We start from the raw sequence: 21,897 nt of genomic DNA on the forward strand, positions 1-21,897 counted from the left end.
CCAGAGCACCCAGAGCAACAGGAGAAGCCTCGCTCGACCCTGCAGACCTCGCAGCGTGCGCAGCAGGACCCCAGGCACGAGCCAGGCTGGCCTCGCCACACGCGACGTCACAAGGGGGGGTCAGTGCACCCTGTGCCCTGGAACCGGCAGATCCCGCTGCAGCCGCCCTCCGCAGGGTCCTGCTGACCCCAAAGAGAAGGCCCCGGCCCCCAGGACTCTCCCAGCCCTGCAAGAGGCCGCACAGCGGCAGCACTAGCAGTGCTCCACTGACTCTGGAGCGAAGGAGATCAACAAATGCACACGTTCAAGAAGTTCCAAGGAAGGCCGTAGGGCATCTGGGCTGTACCAGTAACACGTGGGTGAGGTGAGACACTTCACTTGGACTGAGGATGGGAAATGTACAGTGTATACACCAGATGGACATGTCAGTGAAGCTGTACCTGTCAGTCTGAGGACCCTTTTTACCATCAGGTGACTACCACTGCCGGTAAAAAGTACTGGAAGTTGCTCATTTCCCTGCCTCCAGGTGTGAACTTCCACCTCATGGCTCTTCTAACTTGTTAAGACTTGGATGATATTGAATGCTTGCAAAGGATTTAATCCAGGGAGCCACTGGATTTGTTTAGATGAGACCACTGGGCTGAAGATAGTATTCATAGTATTAAGTGAAAACTAATACATGCTTTTATATAATAGACTTCTATAATGCAACAGGATTTTAAAAGCTCTTTTAAAATGACTGCACTTGGCTGGAAAATCCTTGCGAAAAGAGGTAGATAATTTTAAAATCAATTTAAACAATAAGTAAAATGGAAAAAAAACCAACAAAAACCCAACAAAAACCAACCAAGCCCAGCAAATACTCCCAAATAAATGCCTACTTCTCCTGTCCTTTCCCTTCTCTGTCCTGCTCCTTTTGATGCAGCCCAGGATATGGTTTGCTTTCTGGGCTGTGAGCGCACACTGAAGCCGGCTCAGGTTCAGTTTCTCATTGACCAAATGCTCAAAAGGAACATGACCAGCAGGTCAAAGGAGGGGATCCTGCCCCTCTACTCTGCTCTCATGAGACCTCACTTGGAGTATTGTGTGCAGTTCCGGTGTCCTCAACATAAAAAGGACATGGAAATGTTGGAACAAGTCCAGAGGAGGGCCACGAGGATGATCAGGGGACTGGAGCACCTCCCGTATGAAGACAGGCTGAGAAAGTTGGGGCTGTTCAGCCTGGAGAAGAGAAGGCTGCGTGGAGACCTCATAGCAGCCTTCCAGTATCTGAACGGGGGCTATAGGGATGCTGGGGATGGACTCTTCATTAGGGATGCAACAAAAACCAACCAAGCCCAGCAAATACTCCCAAGTAACTGCCTGCTTCTCCTGTCCTTTCCCTTCTGTGTCCTGGGAGATATTTACAGATCCTGTAACAATAAAAGGATTTAATCTGAATGCGAAGGGACACATGAATATTTAATAATTTGTATGTATTGCTTCTTACGGTACTACAAATATTTGGAGAGTACCGTCTTTCTCCAAATGTAAGATAGATGGTGGTAATGAACTATATGATCATTTCCAAGCCAGCATCATAGCTCGTGCAGGCTGCTGACAGATACAAGTCCACTGCCCTGTCTGTGCTGGCCCTCATGCGCGCTGCCAGGCAGGACAGCCTCCATCCAGCAGAAGTGCCCTCCAGCCTGAAGAGGTGCTCCAGTAAGGAAAGACAGCGGCTCTGCCGCAGCAGCCAGGCGAGCTTCTTCTTCCTGCCAAGCAAGAGAAACTGCTAGGCCCAGAGGCTTTAGCTCTACAGGCTAGAGCCTATGAGCTGGGTCAGACAGGGCCAGGGGGCAAAACGGGTGCCAGACAAGACCGTTACACTTCCTTGGAGGAAATAGAGCTGATGGAGGGGGAGCTGCCAGAAGGGAAAGGGGCAAACAACAAGTACCACAGTGGGAAGCTGGCCGCTAGAGAGGATGTTGGCCTGACAGCACCAGGGGGGCCAAGCTCCTCTTACTGCTCCTTCTCCATGCCCTGGTCCTGCCTCCAGCCCCCCCACCCCTTTTCAGTACAGCTCTCTCTTCCCAGCCAGCACCAATCCACTGCCACAACTCGTGCCAGCAGACACATCCCTGGCTGCAAGCTGCTTTGATACCCTAAGGTATGCTTTGTTCCAAGGGCCTCAGAGGGAGGGAGGGAGAGAGGAACTTTATCGTTCCCTGTTCTACCCTCACATTGCTCTGTGTGGCCTCAAGCCTCGTCAGGTCTGTGCCCATATGCCTGTGACCAGGTAGGAAATAACTCTTTCTCCCCCGGGTTCTTGGTCGTGTTTCTTACTGGGCCTTCTGTGGAAGGGAAGATGCTCTTCTGGCAACATAAGCGGCACACTGCAATTTTTCAACCTGCGACCTGACAAAGTCTTCAGCGCGGTTCCGGGGAAATGGCCTTCCAAGCAGGCTCAAAGCCTTTCTGATCATTTTCTTTGCCAGCTCTGTGCGTCCCACACCATAGCAGACCTGCACAGGAAAAGGGAAACATCGCAATGTGGACTAGATGCCCAAGAGACTGCAGGGATCTGCCAGTGGCCAGAGAAGCCAGAGCTCTCCTGTCCACTGCATCTGGGGAAGGCATCCAGCTCCATCACTCAGGAGATCCCTCCAGACCGCGCCTTTACCTCCCCTTTGAGGCTGAAGAAGGTGGCATCTTCAAAGCGGGATATCACATTCGCTTTACTCTTTAGAGAGTTCCTCAGGATATCTGCTTCGCTCAGCTTCCTGAGGGCCTTTGTGAAAGCACACGGAGAGCAGGTGAGATTAGTGCAGAGCCCATGGCTACCCTTGTCCTCCCCCATTGCCTCTGGCATCTGTCTTCAGAGGGTCTGTTTCTTCCCCTGGTGATACCTGCACAAACAGTCATGTTTTTGACTGTGTGCCTCAGAGCACAGGCACCACTGATCGTTCAGGCCTCCTCCCTGCTAATGCCCCTCATGCTAAGGGCACAGCACCCAATGCCTCTTCCCACACAAGAGGCAAACCAAAGGAAGAAGTGAGGCTCAGAGCTCAACATCTTCCTTCCAAGGACCCACAAAGTCGTGTCCTAGTGCAACGCAAACTTGTCCTTCCCAGAGCCAGGCAGGACACACTGCAAGCAGGGCGACTCACCATGTAGTAGTTGGAGACATGCAGGTAGGCAGCTGCAGTCTCCAGAAGATAGTAAAAGGCTCTGGCAGCATTGCCCAGTGTTGTGTAGTGGTGAACCAATGGCACAAGCACTGACTCCACGATGCCTTTGCAGTCACATGAGAGCGCATTGTTGTCCTCTCTGTCAGTCGCACTACCCAGAGGACAGTGCCCAGGGGAAGAAGAGAGCAAAGAATACAAGGGTATCATCTAGAGTGGTCTTCCTTCCCAGAGACAACATCAAAAGCCCTTTGTGCAAAGCAGAGCAGGAAGCCACAGACAGGTACTAGTCATACAAGTCCTTTGGGAGGAGGGAGTAAGGAAGAAGCTAGGCTTTCTGTCACCTCCCACAGGCAAACCACCTGAGCCCTTGTGGTGGCTTTTTCCCTGTAGATTTTGCAGTACTACTCTGCAGGAACTGGAAAGCGAGGGCTTCTTTGACACTGAGCCGTGGGCGTCCTTAAGCACTCACTCATCTCCACAGCCATCTCCTCTCAGCTCCCACCCCACGGAAAGCCTCTTCGCTAAGCTAGAGTCACAGCTGACAGCCAAAAGCCAGCATTTTCTTTGTCTCCTCTGCACACCCTGAACTCACTCGCTTCAAAAAGAATCAGAACCTTGTCTGCTCACCCAAAATCCTCTTCCACAAAAGCTTGCTGCTGCTGCTGCTCCTGCTCCTCCTGAGTATCTGTAATACCTTGAAAGAAAACCAGGGACACCTCCCACATGTATCCTGGGATAAGAGTTGCTCTCCCTCTCCCAGTAGGCCTGCAAGGATCCTTGCAAGGTGCTAACACACTGAGGAAAGTCTGCAGTGGGTGTCCACTCCTGCTGGGCTCGTTCCTAGCAGATCTACTCCCACTCGACCCCCAGCACCAATCCCTGGGCTCCCGGAGGGCCCAAATTACAGAGCATGGTGCACAGCATACCTGCAGAGATGTAAAACCTCTCCTTCTTCAGCTGTTTTCCAGCCAGCACCAAGGCCTTCCAGGTGTGTGGGTCATCCCCATCATCAAAGTCCTTACAGCTCCCTTTGTCCTGGGTGCTGCTGACAGCGAAGCGGTGGAAGACAATAAAGTCCCCTTGGCCGCAGCTCTGGCATTTGTGTGCATACCGCTCCAGGAAGGCAGCACACTTGGAGTGCAGGGTGACCCGCTGTTTCTGGACCCACAGCTCGTAGGCAGCCTCCCGCAGCAGCGGCTTATGGAACATCAGCACACCAAATGGACACCCCACACTCTGCTTGCTTGGGGGGGAGGTCTCCACACCTGCAAGGCAAAGGGCCTTTGTATGAGCCCAAGCTGTGGCCAGATGGGGAGCCAGTCATGCCTCGGTGCACATCCTGAATAGCAACAGTGCTGCTGCACGCCAAGCCCTGCAGCATGGGGTGAAAGGGCTGATGCTAGCACAGCCTTGGGGATGCAGTTCTCAGCTGCACTGGTCCAGGCAGGAGCTGGGGATGTTGTTGCCAGCCAAAGCAAGCCCCAGCCAGCACTTTCTCCCCGCTCTTGGCATGGCAGCCACCAGCCTCCTGAGCAGGAACCCTGCATCACAGGGTAATCAAAGCCCAATAAAAGCTTGCTGAAGACCCTGGGCCATTCTGGAGGGCATCTTTTGTCTGGATGCTGCAGGTGGCTGGGAGAGGATGTCAGGGATTCCACTCGTCCCATGCCTGCGCTACGAGCAGCACTTGGATTCAGGGGAGCAGAGGCATTTGGGACAGCTGGTGGGAACTTCCCTCCAGTGCAAACCTAGTGTGCTTTCAGACTGACTTGTAACAGCTTTGACAAACCCATCCCCAACAGCCATGCCAGCCCTCACAGGAAGGGAATCACGCCACGCCCTTAGGAGCCCATCTGGGAGCTCCTTGTCCACCCCACTGCTACCACTTACCAATCTCTGCCTGCGGAGGGGTGGCTGGCTCCTTGCTAGGATCTTGGACGTCTTCTGGCTCCTCAGTGCTCTCCGTCCACTTGAGGATGTTGTCACTCACTAGACTGTCCAACAAGGTAGTCATCTTGTGCCTCATTCTAATCGGAAGAATGTATGACAGCAGCTGGGTAGTGAACACCGGCCCGATGATGGCTGCAAACTTCAAAACAGTCTGCTCCAGTGGGGTGATCTCGTCCAGCTGAGCCAGCACAATCTCTGTCAAGGAGAAGCCACACGTCTCAGTCCTACCTCTTCCCCACACTGAGGCTGGAGGCACTGCAAAGATTCGACGCATGAACAGGATAGGCTTTGGCCCTACACTGGCCACTTCTGGGCAATTGCAGCCCAGGACAGGTGTCTGCACAATGGCTCCGCTCCTACTGGATTTGCAGTTCACAGGGCCTGGGAAAAAGTGAGACACTCAACAGACACACTCCCCCACTGGGATAGGGCAGGATCCAGCAGGTACATGCGTCCCACAATGTGCCCTGCCAAACCTGGACTAGGTTTTTGCCAGCCCTGCAAGCAGGGAACAGACAACTTTCACCACCTCAGAGGTGAACTCAGAGCTCCCGAGAAAGGTTGTCTCAACTCAGCCAGACCTTACTCTTCTTTTCTTTGACTTTTCTTCTTGGGTTGCTTTGGGCAAAACAACTTAAGAGCAGGAATGTTTCTTCAAGGTTCATACAAATGGCTACTGACAGACAGGAGGGACATTCAACAGTCATTGACAGTTCCCCTGGCTACAGGTGAACTTCCATGAAAATCCACAGGAAAGTGGTTTATTTTTTTTAATTACGTGTGTCTTGGGTTCAGCAGTAGCAGCCATTTTTCTCCTTCTTAGTAGCTGGTGCACTGCTGTGTTTTTGACTTTAGCCTCGGAACAACGCTTGTAACACCGATGTTTTTAGTTGTTGCTAAGTAATGTTTAGTCTGACCAAGGATCTTCTGAGTCTCATGCTCTGCCAGGGAGGAGGGGAAGCCAGGAGGAAGCAGAGACAGGACAGCTGACCCAGACTAGCCAAAGAGGTATTCCATACCACAGCACATCATGCCCAGGATGTAAACTGGGGGCAGTTACCAGGAAGGGTTAGATCACTGCTTGGTCGGACTGGGTATCGGTTGGCAGGTGGTGAGCGGTTGTATTCTCTTCCCTTGTTATTTCCCTTATCATTATTATTATTGGTGGTAGCAGTAGTGGTTTGTGTTATACCTTAGTTACTGAACTGTTCTTATCTCAACCCATTGGAGTTACATTCTTTCCATTCTCCTCCCCATCCCTCCGGGAGGGGGGGTGGGGGGGTGGGGGGGAGTGACAGTGTGAGATGCGTGGCTGGGCTTAAACCACCACAACATGCCATGAAACCACTGTTAGCTGGGGAACTCAAAAAGAAAGTAGCAAGATGGAAGCTGTGTTCAAAGGTGAGTCAGAGGCAAGTCAAATTTTTGTCCCAGTAGAAGATTTGCTTCTGTGAGAAAAGGGAGTCATTTTAGTGTTGCATCAACAACTTTTCCTCTTCTACCTGCTGCTGGAAAGCAACCAGCAGGCTCAAGCTGCTCCACACACAGGAAGGAAAAATGGTTGCCCACAATGCCAGGACTGTTGCTGGTTGGAGCAGAGCCACCTTTTCCAGCCCCAAAGCTGAGAGGGTGACTCTGCAGCACAGTGATGCCCAGCCTCCCTCCAGCCCCTGCGGCACAGCCAAGAGCCAGCAGAGTGGCTCTCTGCCCCTCACCTTTCAAGTTACTGGGCAGCATGGTGCTGTCCAGGTTCACGCCTGGCCTTACAATGCAGATCATGGCCGCAGCCCCTGCTCTGGACCTTGAGCTTGCTGTGAGGGATGACTCCAAGACTGCAAAAGCTAGGTGGAGCAAGAGAGAAGGAATGAGGCAATTTGCAAAGTGACCTGCAGCCTGAAAATGTTTCCAAGTTCACCTGAAATAGTCCAAGGCCCCTTCACACCACACAGTACAGGTGCACTGACCTGCGGGTGCTGAACATGCTCTCTGAGCAGAGCAAAATAGTTTTCACTGGAAGTTTCCCGCTCCTGGCCCTCACCTCAAGCTGGAGTTTGTTCTCAGTTAAGCTAGCATTTGGCCAACATAAGTTCTGTGCTCATGAGAACGTCTCACGACCACAACCTACGTGGTCCAGAACCATTTCCCCTGAGGTTTAGCCCCAAGAACTGAGGCCCCTCCAAGCCACAACTTGTGAGCCACTGCTTTGGCTGTCCTGACAACAAGGCACACAGAAGCCCGTGCCTCTGCCAGGCCAAGTTCTGCATGATCTGCTGCAAGATCTTACTCTGCCCCTAATCCATGGGGCAATGAAGGGGCAAGTTTGTGCTGTAGGGAATGCAACACAGCAACTCATTAGTCAGTGGCAAAGGTTCTTACTGTTCAGGTTCTCCCAGCTGTCCTCTGCTTTTTCACCCCACTTCTTGGTGCGGAACAAGAGCATGTCGTTGCAACGAAGGAAGTGCACCAGCTCCTCCAAGTAATACGGGATCCCCAAGCTTCTTTGGACAAGGAACCTGGGCAGGAACAGATCCAGCAGTGATCAGCACAAGAGAAGTAGAATCATAGAATGGGTTGGTTTGGAAAGGACCTTAGGATCATCTAGTTCCAACCCCCTCCCATGGGCAAGGACACCTCACACTAGACCATGTCGCCCAAGGCTCTGTCCAACCCGACCTTGAACCCTCCCAGGGGTGGAGCATTCACCACATCTTTGGACAACATGTTCCAGTGACTCGCCACCCTAAAAGGAAAAACAGTTGAGGTGGGTAGCAAGCCACTCAGGCATAGCTGGGGAGCCAGCATCTTTGTCACAGCTACACCTCACTTCTGAAAGGGAGGTCCTCCTGCTGGCATGTGGTTTTTGGCCCCCCTGAACCTCCAGCCTTTGCTGAAGTCCCTGGGGAAAGACTTGCAGACAGTGCCCAAAGCACAGAGCAGCAAGCCCTGCCTTTCCTCTCCTCAGGAGCTTAGGTGCTCTCTGGCAGCAGGGCAGACCTCTGCCCCAGGGAATCTGCCACACAGCCTGGCCACTTAGACCAAGCCCTTTTCACACCCCAGATATGCTTGGCCTTGGGGGTCTTCCTCCCTTCCTCCTTGTGAAACAGCAAAGGGTTGGCAGCTCCTATGCTTCGTGTCCAGGGAGCTCCCCTGCTCCAACTTACCTCACTAAAGCCCTAGGGATGCTGACCACTCTAAGGTCCTGGCAGAGCTTCTGCACCACAGCTGAAGGTTTCAGCTTCTCTAGTTGAAAGCAGATGATTTTATGGGACATCAGGTTGTTTGCTGTGGCTTTGTGAAAGCTCTCGGTTCTTGCAAAGCCGGGACATAAGCTCATGACCATGAAGACAGAGATGTTCCAGAGCAGAGGTGCCATGATACTCCAGGAGGCGGGGTCAATGAAATGGGCATTGTCGATGACAAATATGGCATTTCTGTCAATGGTCTGGAAAAAAAAGAGTTGTTCTGAGGGGAATCCAGTGGATTCTCAAGTGTCTTACAGGGAAGGAGATTTTGCCTCTGTCTCTTGAGAGGATGCTCTCAAGTCTCACCCCAACCAACTCCGTGCTTGGAAGCTTCCCAATGCCTAATTTCTTTGAGATTTTCAGGTCATGCTTAACATCACCTGCCCTGCAGAAGGAGGGAGCTTGGGCAAGGGAACGCAGAATTCTCTCTCCTCCAGGGAACGCTTTAAGGGAGGAAAGTTACTAGTATGCTTGTCGGGCTATGGAGAGAACATGGGGGGTTTCTCAGGCCCTAGAGGGCAAGGACCAGGTCCTCCCACCCACTCACACTGCTGTGGCGCAGAGCCCAGAGCCAGCAGGGTTGTTTTCCTCCTCTGACCCAGAAGGAGAAAAGGAGAAATGCTCACCTTCTCTAGCACTTTTGCCCAGGTTGAATGCAATTCCTCTTTCCTTTGCATTTCATGCATTTGGCGAACCTTGTCTGAAATGGGAAACTAGACAGAAAAGCAAAGTCAGGGAGAAACATGTCTCCAGGGCTCGCTACACCTACCCACCAAGCAAGATGGCAGAGCAAACCCTCCCTGCTCTGCCTCAGCACCTTCCCTCTCCCCAGCACGGGTGCAAGAGGCCACAGTGGGACTTCAACTAGAGCCTAAAGCAGAGGCTCAGGCAGAGCTGCATCTTGGCGGTGGGCTGAAGAGCTGGTTCTCTGACTGTGGGATCTTGGGCTGGCTGGAGCAGACCACTCACACAGCAATGACCTCAGCACAAGGTCAGACCCAGCCTCATTCCAGTGCTGCTTCCAGAATGCCGAACAAGGCACCAGGCACTGCCAGATGCAGCGCGGGACATTAAGTCACCACATACAGGCAGCCCCCGGGGCCAGGAATGGGAAACATGTGCTGTGACCCCCTGCAATCCCTCCCCCTGAGCTAAGGCACTCCAGCAGCCTTAGAAGACTGCTGAAGAACCAGAAGGGCTCAGGAGAAAGCCTTCTCCAGGGTCAGAGAGGCCTCTCGCTCTCACCTTGACAAGGAAGATGTCATTGAGGAGGCAGTAGTTGCTCTCTTCGATTATCCCGTTGAGATTTGTCCGTAGCACGTGCTCCCTGGCACTGCACGATTCACACTCATGGAGGCCCATCACCCTGGCCATCAGAATACGCATGGCAGAGAAGGACTGCCTCACGTTGACCTCTAGCAGTTCCATGCCAAATACCCTGCCATGCAAAAGCAAAAGGCACTGAGATCCCCAACGGCCCAAGTCTTCTAAGACAAAAGAGCTGGAGTTGCCTTTAGGGGGAACTCTTCAGCCTCCCACTTCAAAGTGGTACCGGGAGTTTCACTCCTTGTAAGAGAAAGGGCACAGAGAGGCAGTTGCTGCCAAGCCACTGGGAGAGCTAGGTCCAGACCCCTTCTGGTTTCTGCAGCGCTGGTCCATGTCTCCCTACCTCCCTACTGCAGAGGGACTTGCAGAGCTAAGAGGTGATCATGGAGCAAGTGGAGTTTGCCTTTGGGCTCCAGACCTTAGCAGTCTGCCTCTCAGCCACAGAGAGGCTTTTCTGGCCCAGTATTCCTTCTGGGAAACAGTCAGGGGGCAAGCAGGGCTTCTGAGACAGGCCACCCTGCTATATGTTGCATCTGGAATCCAATGCAAAGCACCGAGTTTGGGCTTTTTCCTTCTATTTGTGAAGGAGGAAACACCACAGGTCAAGAAGCACCTCCAACACCCCAAAGAGACAGGGGTAGGAGCAGAGCACGCAGGAGATAACTATGGAATGCCTCCATGAGGCTTTTTGAGGAGGCTTCAGTCCAAGGCCAAGGCACACTGGCCAAGGGGCTGGAGCGTTCCATGGCTCTCAGGGATGGAAAGAAGCAGTGTCCCAAAACTACAGGACAAAACCCTGTACCTGCAGCCAGCAGACTGGCCTAACTGGGACAGGTGATTAAGTAATTGGCTCTTCCCAGCGCCCCTTGCGCCCTCAAATGCCAGTATGTGTCTTTGTCCAAAACGGTTAGAGGCTTCCAAGCAGTTGACAAAGAGGTCAATCTCCTTCTTCCGACCTGTGAAGACAAACAAGAAAATGAGCTGCTGGGGCATGCTAGAAAGCAAAGAGCCGTCCCTTTGGCTGGTACCCTCCACCACAGCTTCCCTCCCACTACCACATCTGGCAGCCTACGATACCCCTGCTGCCTTCCAACCCTCTTGTCCCAGCTTTTGCACCTCTGCCTTCCTCAGAGTGGTAGCGGATGCCCTGTCCCACAGAGATTCAGACAGCCCCGTGCAAATCCCCCCTCAGGGATCCAGTACAAGGCTGGAAGGGATGATCTGAGTTGCTTCAGGCAGCTGTGTCCCAAACAGACTTAGAACATCTTCTCCTGGCTGTACGACTGGCCACAGAGCACATCAGTGTTGATACACAACCGTGTTTTAGTTCTTGCTGAAGAGGGCTTGCACAGCATCAAGGCATTTTCTATTTCTCATGCCACCCTGCCAGCAAAAGCAGGCTGGGGGTGCACAAGAAGTTGGGATGGGGCACAGCTGCAACAGCAGACCCCAGCTGGCTTATTTCATTGCATATGATGCTGTGCTTCGCAAGAAAAGCTGGGGAAAAGGAGGAGGAAGGGGGCACATTACGAGTTCCTGTGTTTGTCTTCCCAAGTCCTTGATACACATGTTGAAGCTCTGCTTTCCTGGGAATGGCTGGACACCTGCCTGCCACCAGGAGGCAGTGAAAGAATGCCTGATTTTGCCTGTCATGGATGCACAGCAGCTGCTTTACCTATTAAGCTGTCCGTATCCAGTGGGCTCACTTTTACCCTTCCAATTCTCTTCCCCATCCCACTGTGGGGAGTGAGCAGCCGTGTGGGGCTGAGTTCCCTACCGGGGTTAACCCATGACAGGGCCCAAAACATCCAGCAAGACACTGAGTGATTAAAGGCGTCCGTGATGCTTGACTTTTCCATGTTTACAAGCAGATGCTGCCAAGAAAGCACCTCTGAGGAGTACAAGGGGGAGAACCAACCACCAAAACTCCCCATCAGTCTAGCAGAAGGAAATCTCTTTCCTGATCCCAAGGATGTGGGACTGGTTTAGCCCCCAGGGTGTGAGCAGCTTGAAACAAACCTTCCTATCAGGTCTGGAGCCTGCCTGGGATCACCGAGCGCCTCACCCTGCTTCCCACCCCAAAGATATCAACTAAGTAGGCACTGAGAGAGCCAGCACTTCCTCAGGGCCTCTGCAGGCAACATTATCCCCAGCAAAACCTTTTCCGTTCCCAATACATGTTACTGAGGGGAAGAAACTGGGGTTCAGAAGAGCAAGGCATTCTCCACATACCCAGCAAGGAGGCGTTCTCTGGCATCTTCATGGCAAGAGCCATGCCAAATATGCTAGGAGCAGGGGAAAAAGAAAGTACAAGTCAGTTAGCTGGTTAGAAGCCAAGGGACATCAAGAAGCAGCCTGGCATGGAGGGGCTGGATGTGCTCCTCAGGGTACCTGTTTTTCTTTCGAGCAGCATGTTATCCCCTGCATGCTCCCCCCCACCAAAGTTCAAGCTGGCATGCTGAGAGAGCTTTAAGCATTAAGAAACCCAACAGCCACACCAGGACAAGAGAATATATTGAGAGTCCGTCAACAGAGGCCAGACCCAGAGACATGTGAAAGAAGCAAGAGTGAGCTGCTGGTTAGCAGATATCTTTACTGCGTTGGCCAGGAAAAACCGAGAGTCTTGGAAACAAGGACCCAATGGGCTGGGATTCCAAGCACCTGGCACCTCTGGCTTAAGTCTTCCTGTATTTTCAGAGACTAACATTCAAACCATCATCCAAAAAGAAGGTCAAATCCTGGCCCAGAGGAAGAGCCCAGGTTTGAGGAGGAAGACATGATGAAGAATGTCCTGAGGGTCCACCTTTATCCATGGGAACCAGACTGGCCCAAAGCTTCCCACTCAAGAGCAGCTAGGACAAAACCTTCTTGGGTCAGCATTACCAGGGCATGTGGTAGAGCGAGCACAGCACGGAAAGCACAGTTTGAAAGCCATTTGGACAGAGCCTGAAAGCCAGGTTGTGTCTACCAAAACAAAACCTTCCCCATTCCTGTGGTTTCACTCCCACTCTCCCAGCAAGAGGAAACAGCAGGGAAGAGAGGTAAAAAGCCTCCTACACCAGGGCTTCTGACCGTCTCATCCACAGTGAATGGAGAGCGGCTTCTGCTCTCTCTGCAGAACTCCTCTATGCTGGCCAAGCTGGACCCTTGATGCCACCATCCCCTCATCCAGACTTCTCAAGAGGACACTCACCTGTTGGTGGTGATCCCCACATATTGATAGACAGTGACAGGATGTTTGAAGCCTTTCATCTTTCTCTCCGGCAGCTCCTTGAAGTAGCAAGAGGGCAGCCCAGAGCTGGCACAGGTTGTGGTATCACAGGTCACCAGCCCAGAGTAGCTCATCATCATCCGGGCTGCCAAGTTCACCTTCTGGCCAATGACTGCCAGAGAGATGAAGAAAGAGCACACAGTGATGTACCTGTGCCACCAGCTCCACAGTGCCCTTCCAGACCAACGGCTGCCCTACATCCGACACCCGCAGCCCCACAGTGGGTTAAGCAGATCCCAGGGGAACAACCAGCTGTGGAGCCCAGTGTCCCACCCCAGCCCAGGACTGGTGCTGCCTGGGCCATTCCTGGCTGGTTGTTGGACAGGCACTCTCCCCAGCCTGTCTTCCTCTTCCCAACAGCTCACGCCAGTTTCCCACACCGCACACACGTGCTTGTACCTGTGTACTCGTGCCTCAGAGGGTGGCCAATGAGGCCACAGAACGCCATCCCACTGGTAACAGACACAGACACTGTCCTGGCACACAGGGAAACAACACGGCTTCAGAAGCGCTCCAGGTGCAGTCCTGCCCACCCAGCTTCATCTCTTCCCGCATCTCCCCTCAGCACTAGCCTGGGCCACTGGCAATCCTGCCCTGCCAGCCTGGGGTTCGGGGTACAGAGAGCTCAGGGCTGTAAAGGACCCAGGCGGCAAGGACAAGGAACAGGGCTTAGAGCACAGGCAGGAACTTTTGGGCACTTCTCCTGAGACCCCCTTCCCTGAGCTGTGACCTGTGACCAGTGGGAAAAGAGGGAGGGAAGAAGGTGCCACAGCGTCACTGCCTGTGATGACAGCAATGTAAGATCAGGTGTCTAGGCCCCATCACTGTTCACAGGCCAGTCACCCAGAAGGTGCTGCTTCTGGCACCAAGGAGCCTCTCGCCTTCACTAGGGCTCATTCCAGCATGGTGGCTAGCAGGGTGTGCTTGGAGACACTCTGCCTGGCTGCCCAGGGATAAGCCCAGGGGTTGCCTGCCACCTCTCAGGGCACTGTTTCCTTCCTGCCAAGGAAGGGAGGACAGGGGAGGGTAAGCTAGACGCAACACTCTTTCTTCCTCTGCTTTACGCTGGCCCAGGCAGCATGCGCTCCCTCAGCCCCACCAGACACTCACCCTGTTTTTGCAATGATCTTGGAGCACGAGTTGAAGATCTGAAAAGCACTCTGCAAGGCATGAATGCTCTCATGGGCCAGCTTTACTCCAGGGAGTCCGAACACACAAAGGAATGTACAGCCCTGCCAAGGACAGATGCAGCACATCTTGCCACAATGCCTAAGAAGGAACCTTCCCCTCTTGCTCAGTATCCACCCTCTTGGGTTGGGGGGAGATGATTCCACCTCACACTCACTTTGTCAAACAGGAAGACTTTGTTCACTTCACCCTTGTGAGGACAGACGATTTCCTGCATCAGGCTGCTGACTTCACTGAGGACACTGCGGAAAGATACTATGTCCTTTGTATCAAAATTCAGGTGGAGGAAGAGGATGGTGACTGGCCGTAGCTCACAGAGGAAGTCCTGCGGCACTCTGTCTTCAAGCTGGAAGACAAGAGCATGACGGCTTCACAAGCCTGCTCTCCCAGGGGCTGCCCACGCCAGGTACAAAGGGAGAGCTGGTGTCCTGGCAATAGCAGGTACTAGTAGGGGAAGAGAAGATCCTCCTCTCGGTTTAAATGGTCGGCAGGCTGCCCAGCTTGCAGCAGTCAGATACCAAATCAGAACACAAATGACAAAGGCGAGAAGGGCGCTCCGGTAACACCCCATCTTGGGACAGTTACGGACATGAGTGGTGACACTGAGCGATGCTCATGGGGCTTCAGTGGATTCTCCCCTCTATCCTGCCATCACGTCCACAGAACATGAAGAGCCATACCCACAGAAAAGACAAGAGATGCAAATGTCTGCCCCACCACCCATCTCTCTGAGGACAACTCATCCAGTGGTGCAGCACCTGTGCCCCTTGGCCTAATTTGCCCACATTGTCATCTCGGGATGCATTTTCTTTGTTTGGCTTGCTCTCATGGAAACTCCCTCTCTGAATGCACCACTTCTTCTGCCCTGCAAAAAAAGCAGCCCCAGCAGCAACGGCCCAGGCGTACCTTCCTGAGAACAGCTTTTGGGATGTAACTAAGTATGTCTCCCACATCAGTATCAGGGTTCAAGAAAAGAGCAGGCCTGACAGCATCTGCGGAGAGGAAACACACATGGTTGCTGTGGGAAGATGGGACTACGAGCTGTTGGAAAGCAGGGGCTAGCACTGGCAACAGGGGAGAGACTCCTGCGTTTGCTTGTGTTGCCACCTGCAGGTGCTTAGGGCAGAGCTGTCCCCTGGAAGGAGATGGCAGCAGCAGCAACTGCCCCAGCTGATGCACAAGAGGGCCAAAAGCATGACTGCTAACTGAGAGGGGAAGAGGGGAGCGGTAGTTCATCCCTGACCCCTGCAGCAGCCAGGCCCCATGTTTCCAAGCAAAACCAAAACAAGGTGAATCTGGCACTCACATTCGTTTTCCGTGAAGCAGCACTTGTCCTTCTGTGGAAGCTTGTCTAAAACATTTTGGCATTCCGACAGAGACATCTGGTTCATGCCCGTAACCTGAAGGTACACAGAAGGAAAGCACTTGACACTGGCTTCTCCAGGAGTCCCAGGGGACAGATCCTGCCCTCCACTGTCACTGTCCAGAAAAGGGGAGAAGAAGCCTATCTGGCTGGACAGGACAGCAGTGCTTCCTCAGAAACCCTGGAGCTGAGCAGACGTCTTCCAAGCATCCCCCAGCTGTCAACAGCTCCGTGACCCACGGAGGACACTGCTGGTGGGGCCAAAACTCTTCCAGTGCCTCCTGACCCCTCAAACCAAGCAAGCCCAGCCCAGAGTTACTCCTAACATAAAAGGACAAGAGCATCAGCTGCTCTCCCCTTTCAGAGCTACAACTCTCTCCACATTCAGCTCTTCAGCTTTCTGAGGCCTCCCTCCTTCAGGTCCAGGTCCTCAGAATGGCTCTAGATGCTGTCCCATCCACCTACCTTCACAGCTGTTTTGCCCGCAATATGGCTGGTTCTGAGCCTGTGCTTCTCACATAGCTCCCAGCAGGAGGCTGAGAGGACAATTTCACCTGCTTCCGCAAGCTTTTCGGCCTCACAGACATCCTCCAGGGCCTTGCCAATGACACAGAAGTACTGCTGCCTCTCGTCTCCAAACCTCAGGTGGTGCATATTCCCTGCAGAGATCCCTGGGAGAGAGAGAGGGAGAAGCAGAGCTCTACAGCCTCCAGCATTTCAGCTGTTCAGAAGCCAATCTGAACCCCAGTGGGGAGATGGTCATTATGGAGGGGGAGGGCATCCTCCATCCTTCTCGAGGGGCTACTGACACAGGACCCTTAAATGGGTGTTAAGAAATAGACAAACCAAGTGGACAGTGACACTGTGTTGAGAGTGCTGGCTGTCTTAACCTGCCCCAGAAACCCAGCAAACCAAGCCCCTGATCACCGCCCACCCCCTTTACATGCAGGCGGGTTGTAGCTGTCTGCTCAAGAAAAATTACAGCCTGCAAAACCCTTCTCACAGCCTTAAGCAATGCAGCTCTCCTTTGCTCTTTGTGAAAGGCAGGGGAGAATCCAACACGGAAAAGGATGCAAAGCTGCCTCCACCTGAAAAATGAAGGGATAAGTTCCTCCTGCAGGCATCTGGCCGACAGCAGATGCTCAAAGACCCCAGTATTCAACCTGACACCTGCTCTTCCTTTGAGCTTCACAGAATCATAAAACCATAGAACAGTGAGGGCTGGAAAGGACCTTAAGATCACCTAGATCCAACCCCACTGCCATCTCGCACTAGACCATGTCACCCAAAAGGCCGCCAAATTGGTCAGGCAGGATTTCCCCTTAGTGAAGCCATGCTGGCTGTCACCAAGCACCTTGTTGTTTTTCATGTGCCTTAGCATGCCTTCCAGGAGAATCTGCTCCAAGATTTTGCCAGGCACAGAGGTGAGACTGACTGGTCTGTAGTTCCCTGGGTCATCCATTTTCCCCTTCTTGAAAATGGGGGTTATATTTCCCTTTTTCCAGTCGTCAGGGACTTGACATGACTGCCATGATTTTTCAAATATGATGGACAGTTGCAACTTCATTCACCAGCTCCTTCAGGAACCGCAGACGGACTGCATCAGTTCCCATGGGTTTGTGCACATTCAGGTTCTTAGGATGATCTTGAACCAGATCCCCTCCTACAGTGGGCCGAAGGTCTTCATTCTCACAGTCCCTGCATCTGCCTTCCAGGACTTGGGTGGTGTGCTCAGAGCATTTGCCAGTGACGGCTGAGGCAAAGAAGTCATTAAGAACCTCAGCCTTCTCCAAATCCAGGGTAGCCAGTTCTCCTGATAGCTTCTGGAGAGGGCCCATGTTGCCCTAGTCTGTCTTTTTATTTGCTACATACCTATAGAAGCTCTTCCTGTTATCTTTCAGATCCCTTGCCAGGTTTAATTCTAACTGTGAACGCACACAAACCCAGTGGTCTGGTGTCCAACTACAGGTGGCCCCTTGAATGCTTGCAGGAGATGCTTTCCTTTGGCGCTAGCCCCAGGCGGGGATCCCCGCATTCCCTGCCAGTGTGAAGCACAGGAGAGTGCCACAGATCTGCACCTGGCACAGCACTTGTACCTATCTTAAGTCGGAATTTCTGACCCACGAGCATGTCATGCCTCCGGTACTTCTTCTGGATCTGCCAGCTACAGTGCACCACAAGGCTGATGGTCTTGGCCATCTCACTGGGTCTTGCTCTCCACAGCAGCAGCACAGCATCCCCTGGGGAAAGCAAGGGAACGTCAAGGCTCTGCTGAGACCTGACTCTCCCTGACCTACGCTCCATGGCAGGGACAGCAGAAACCAGATGACGTGCTGAAAAAGATGGACTTGTGGGAGGCCATAGGCCTCTGGAGGACCTCTGGACTTGCTGGGACTCCTCCTCCTCTTGCGGCCTGGCAGCCTGAGCTGTGCTGTCACCAGCCCGTCCCTCCATTCCCCCGTCCCCCCGTCCCTCACCAGCACTCCAATAAATGCCTTCGGCTTCACCTTCTAGTAGGTCTCCTCCTCTCAGTGCTGCCTCTGCCCTCACCCCCAGCACAGAGCCCTGCAAGCTGAGGCAGAGGGAGGGGAGCCACCACCCTTGCCGAAGCCAAACTGCAGGCCCAGGGTGGGAAGAGAAGCCTGGAGAAAGGGCGCTGCAAAGGCGTATGAGAGTGGCCAGGAAGATGGCTCAAGGTGCTGCACAGAGCCTCTGAAGGAGGACAGCAGAGCTGCCACAGCAGTCCCGTGCTGCAGATTAATACCCATGGGCATCATCATCCTAAGTACGTACCAGCAAACTTCAAGATGTCACCTCCAAGAGTCAGCATGTCTGGAGACAGAGGGAAGGAAAGGAAGAGTCATGTGGACACCTTCTTCCATAATCCACAAAGGAAGCCCCCGTGCTCAGAGCGGAGCACCCAGGCGACGGTGCACTATCCGGCACAGCTTAGGAAAAGCACCACCCTGGCCTGCCTCCCAGGCTCCCAGGGGCTGCAGCCCTGGTACCTGCACAGAAGGCACAGAGGCATGGCCTCAAGCTGCCACCTAATTTTCAGAATGGTGGAGGCTGGAAGGAACCTCTGGGGTCCATCTGGTCCAACCCTGCTCTCAAGCGGGGCAGAGCCAGCTGCCCAGGACGCTGGCTAGATGGCTTTGGAAGAGCCAAAAGAGGAAGATTTCTCAAGCTCCCTGGCAATCAGTCAGTCACCCCTCACAGCCAAAAAGTGTTTCCCAACTTACAGAGGGAAACTGCTGTGCTTCAGTGCGTGCCCATGGCATGGCCTCTGGTCCTGACAATGAGCACCACTGGAAAGAGCCTAGCTCTGTCTAATCTGCTCCCTCCCTTGAAGTTTTAGACACATTACTGTAAGATCCCCCCTGAAGCCTTCTCTTCCCTAGGCTAAACAGGCCCAGTTCCCCCAGCCTTTCCTTGTAGGAGAGATGCTCTAGACCCTTCATCCTCTTCGAGGCCTCTTCTGCTTTTCTTTACAAATGCTGCCAAAGGGGTGTCCAGAATGTGCTCATAATCAGCTCAGAAGGGTCAAGACATCCCCTGAGAAAATGGGCTTGGAAGGGTCTCTGTCTCTCCCTGTCTTTCCCACACAACGCCAGTGCCAGCATGTCCAGGTCACTTGTGCGCTGGCACTTGCTTGGTGCTCTCAGCCTGCTCTGGGCCCCCAGGCACCATGGAGCTGGGTGTTCCCATCAGAAGCACAGAGGTGGCTGCTGAGAAAGTGGGTGCCTCCTTGGCCACAGTGGGGAGCAGAAAGGACCTGCACTTGTCCTGACTTGCCAGGAGAGCCTGGCTGTTCTCACTGTTCCTCCAGGCCACAGAAAGTCCCAGCCCTTCCAAGGAAGCAGGACTAGGTTGCCCAGGATACCAGCCTCCCCATTCCATGAGCAGCCCTATGGCCTGCCGCCAGGCAGTCCTGCAGCATGGCTCTTACCCTCCAAAACGTCACACAGGTAGTGATTGAGGTCTTCCGCCAACTCATCAGTGCCTCTCTGTGAACCACCCTTCCAGATACAGTGCTCTGTCAAAGAGGTGAAATCTGCAACAGAGACACCCAGAAATCAGGAAATGAATGCCCTGGGGACCAAAGGACCTGGCAGCCAGTTCCACACTGGCCAGCCGGGGTGCCCAGCCCGGCACCTTCCCATGCCCCAACACAGTGTGGGTTGCAGCAGTGCTTAACCACCCATGATAGCCCATCCTTTTTGGGAATCCCAGCAGAAGACCTCAGCATTCATTATGGCCACTCACTATCAGCAGCAGGGGCAGGGCTCCAAAGGGCCTGGTGTGTGCCAGAATGGCTCACGTTCCTCGATGTCACAGTTGCTCCTCCCTGCGCACCCTACCTGAAATATCTGCAAAGAGCAGCACTCCGTGGACTGCCTGAAAGCTGGTCCCGAGGTAGTCGCTAGAAACAAGGCTGGGGAGAAAAGCTGCTGCTTTGTCCAGCTCTGAGCTGCAACGTTTCCTCTCCCAGGAAGAAGACGCCATCTGCACCCTGTGGTGTCCGGGGTACCTCAGGATCATCTGCTGTGCCCAGCTGGGAGAAGAAATATGACCCCAGTGCGCCATGTGAGGTGCCTGCATGTGGGGCAACTGTCCCTCTGCCCACAGGGTGGCCACAGTCACTGGCAGTGGCCTCCTCAGTAGGTCTTTGCTTCCCTGTCAGCTCTCCGCACACATCACAATGAGCTGACAGTGACATTCTCTGCGGGTCATCACCTTTGGAACTGCTGCCCCGTGGCCGAGGCTTCCTCCTTGACACTGGGCCACTGGCTGGAGGTGGCCAGCACCACCCCATTGCTTGGGGACAGCACCCAAGGGAGGCACATGCAGACCTGCTGCAGTGCCTTGCACACACAGCTGTTTGAGAGCACTGCTCCTTCCCGACAGCGGAATAGCTTGTCACCGTTTTCCCAGTAGTCTTGCCCGCTTCTTTTTCCAGTGCTCCCTTGCTGCTGCAGCAAAGGGAAGGGACAGTGCTCTCTGGTCTGGAGACAGGAGGGGGAGAGGGACTGGGAACCCTTGCTGGGCTGTATCTGAAGAGCACCAGGCAGCATGCAGTGGGCCACCCAGAAGTCCAGGACAGACTCCAAAATGGTGGGCATGTTATCTGGCAATGGAAGTAGTTAAGATTTTGTAAAGGGCTATGTGTATGAAAGCTTGGGGATGTTGAGTTTACACTTGCAGGTAGCAAGGAAAAATGTTTCCTTACTGTCCTGGGTCCAGCAGTAGCCGTCATTTTTCTCCTTCTTAGTAGCTGGTGCAGTGCTGTGTTTTTGACTTTAGCCTCGGAACGACGCTGATAACACCGATGTTTTTAGTTGTTGCTAAGTAATGTTTAGTCTGACCAAGGACTTTCTGAGTCTCATGCTCTGCCAGGGAGGAGGGGAAGCCAGGAGGAAGCAGAGACAGGACAGCTGACCCAGGGGAACAGAACAGGGGTGAGCAAGTGGCCCCGTGGTCCTTAGCTGCCGGCTGGGTTGAAACCATGACACATCTCCAGTGCAGACTTCCCTCCTGCCTCTCAAGGGGCTCCATGATGTTGGCTCCACGACACAGGCTCAAAATGCCAAAATTAATATTTATGGGGTAGAAGAAGGTGAATCCCATTGGTTGCAGATGCTGTCCCTACGTTAATATTTTTTTTCCTCCCCATAAAATCTAGTCTTTAGGTGCTGTTGCAGAATGACTCTAAGAGCAGGACCATAGAGTTCTGGAGGACTGTGCAAGCAAGGCAGGGGGTGGCCCCCACAGGTGGCCGGAGATCGGACCTGGGAGGAGAATGTGGAGGAAGCTGTGGGGGGGCTAACCAATACTGTTGTGCCAAGAAGGAGTGGCTGAATACCACTCCTATATATATGTGAACTGCGTCACAAATAAAGCAGAAGCTGCTTATCACCCATATTGGGTTAGCGTGTCTGCTTTTCCTCGCCGCTTACAAATGGCGCCCGAACAGGGACGCAGACTACAGGGCCCTGGTCGCTGGGGACCCGGATTACAGGGCTCCGACTAGCGGGGACCCGGAATACAGGGCCCCGACTAGCAGGGACCCGGGATACAGGGCCCCGGTCGACGGGGACCCGGATACAGGGCCCCGGTCGACGGGGACCCAGATACAGGGCCCCGACTAGCGGGGACCCGGGATACAGGGCCCCGACTAGCGGGGACCCAGATACAGGGCCCCGGTCGACGGGGACCCGGATACAGGGCCCCGACTAGCGGGGACCCGGATACAGGGCCCCGGTTTAACGGGGACCCGGATACACGGCCCCGCTCGACGGGGACCCGGAACGGCGAGTGAGCGGCGCCGGCGGCAGTGGCCGGGAAGCGCGGGCAATGCTGCTGCGGTGGCGTGACGGACCCGGGTGC

At 53.8% G+C, this 21,897-nt stretch overlaps 1 protein-coding gene across 1 annotated transcript; it reads right to left on the reverse strand.

Annotated features, from left to right (window-relative positions):
• Positions 1 to 1,552: 1,552 nt before the first annotated feature.
• LOC133274843 (adenylate cyclase type 10-like) lies at positions 1,553 to 20,633 on the reverse strand. The gene is made up of 26 exons (XM_061464319.1): positions 20,248 to 20,633; positions 19,872 to 20,065; positions 19,460 to 19,564; positions 18,304 to 18,342; positions 17,607 to 17,750; positions 15,976 to 16,181; positions 15,454 to 15,547; positions 15,054 to 15,139; positions 14,305 to 14,493; positions 14,070 to 14,191; positions 13,359 to 13,435; positions 12,882 to 13,071; positions 11,921 to 11,973; positions 10,491 to 10,644; positions 9,608 to 9,800; positions 8,989 to 9,075; positions 8,282 to 8,562; positions 7,497 to 7,633; positions 6,836 to 6,961; positions 5,061 to 5,315; positions 4,097 to 4,435; positions 3,798 to 3,864; positions 3,150 to 3,321; positions 2,663 to 2,770; positions 2,326 to 2,504; positions 1,553 to 1,754 (listed from the first exon to the last, which is right to left on the reverse strand). The coding sequence occupies exons 1-26, from the start codon at positions 20,631 to 20,633 to the stop codon at positions 1,553 to 1,555; spliced, it is 4,185 nt and encodes a 1,394-aa protein (XP_061320303.1).
• Between the last annotated feature and the right edge of the window lie 1,264 nt (positions 20,634 to 21,897).

This window comes from Pezoporus flaviventris, unplaced genomic scaffold (assembly GCF_033815535.1).
Source record: "Pezoporus flaviventris isolate CSIRO_AGI_PZ_B2104156 unplaced genomic scaffold, CSIRO_AGI_Pfla_v1 ptg000002l, whole genome shotgun sequence".
Lineage (NCBI taxonomy): Eukaryota > Metazoa > Chordata > Aves > Psittaciformes > Psittacidae > Pezoporus > Pezoporus flaviventris.

What these genes read in the sequence shown, in the direction of transcription:
- LOC133274843 (XM_061464319.1), bottom strand. Translation starts at nt 20,633, where the DNA reads ATGCCCACCATTTTGGAGTCTGTCCTGGACTTCTGGGTGGCCCACTGC. An exon ending in ACGGGGCAGCAGTTCCAAAG is followed by an intron (nt 20,066 to 20,247) that starts GTGATGACCCGC and finishes TTCTTCTCCCAG; the next exon opens with CTGGGCACAGCAGATGATCC. An exon ending in CCCTCCGCAGGCAGAGATTG is followed by an intron (nt 4,436 to 5,060) that starts GTAAGTGGTAGC and finishes TTTGCCTTGCAG; the next exon opens with GTGTGGAGACCTCCCCCCCA.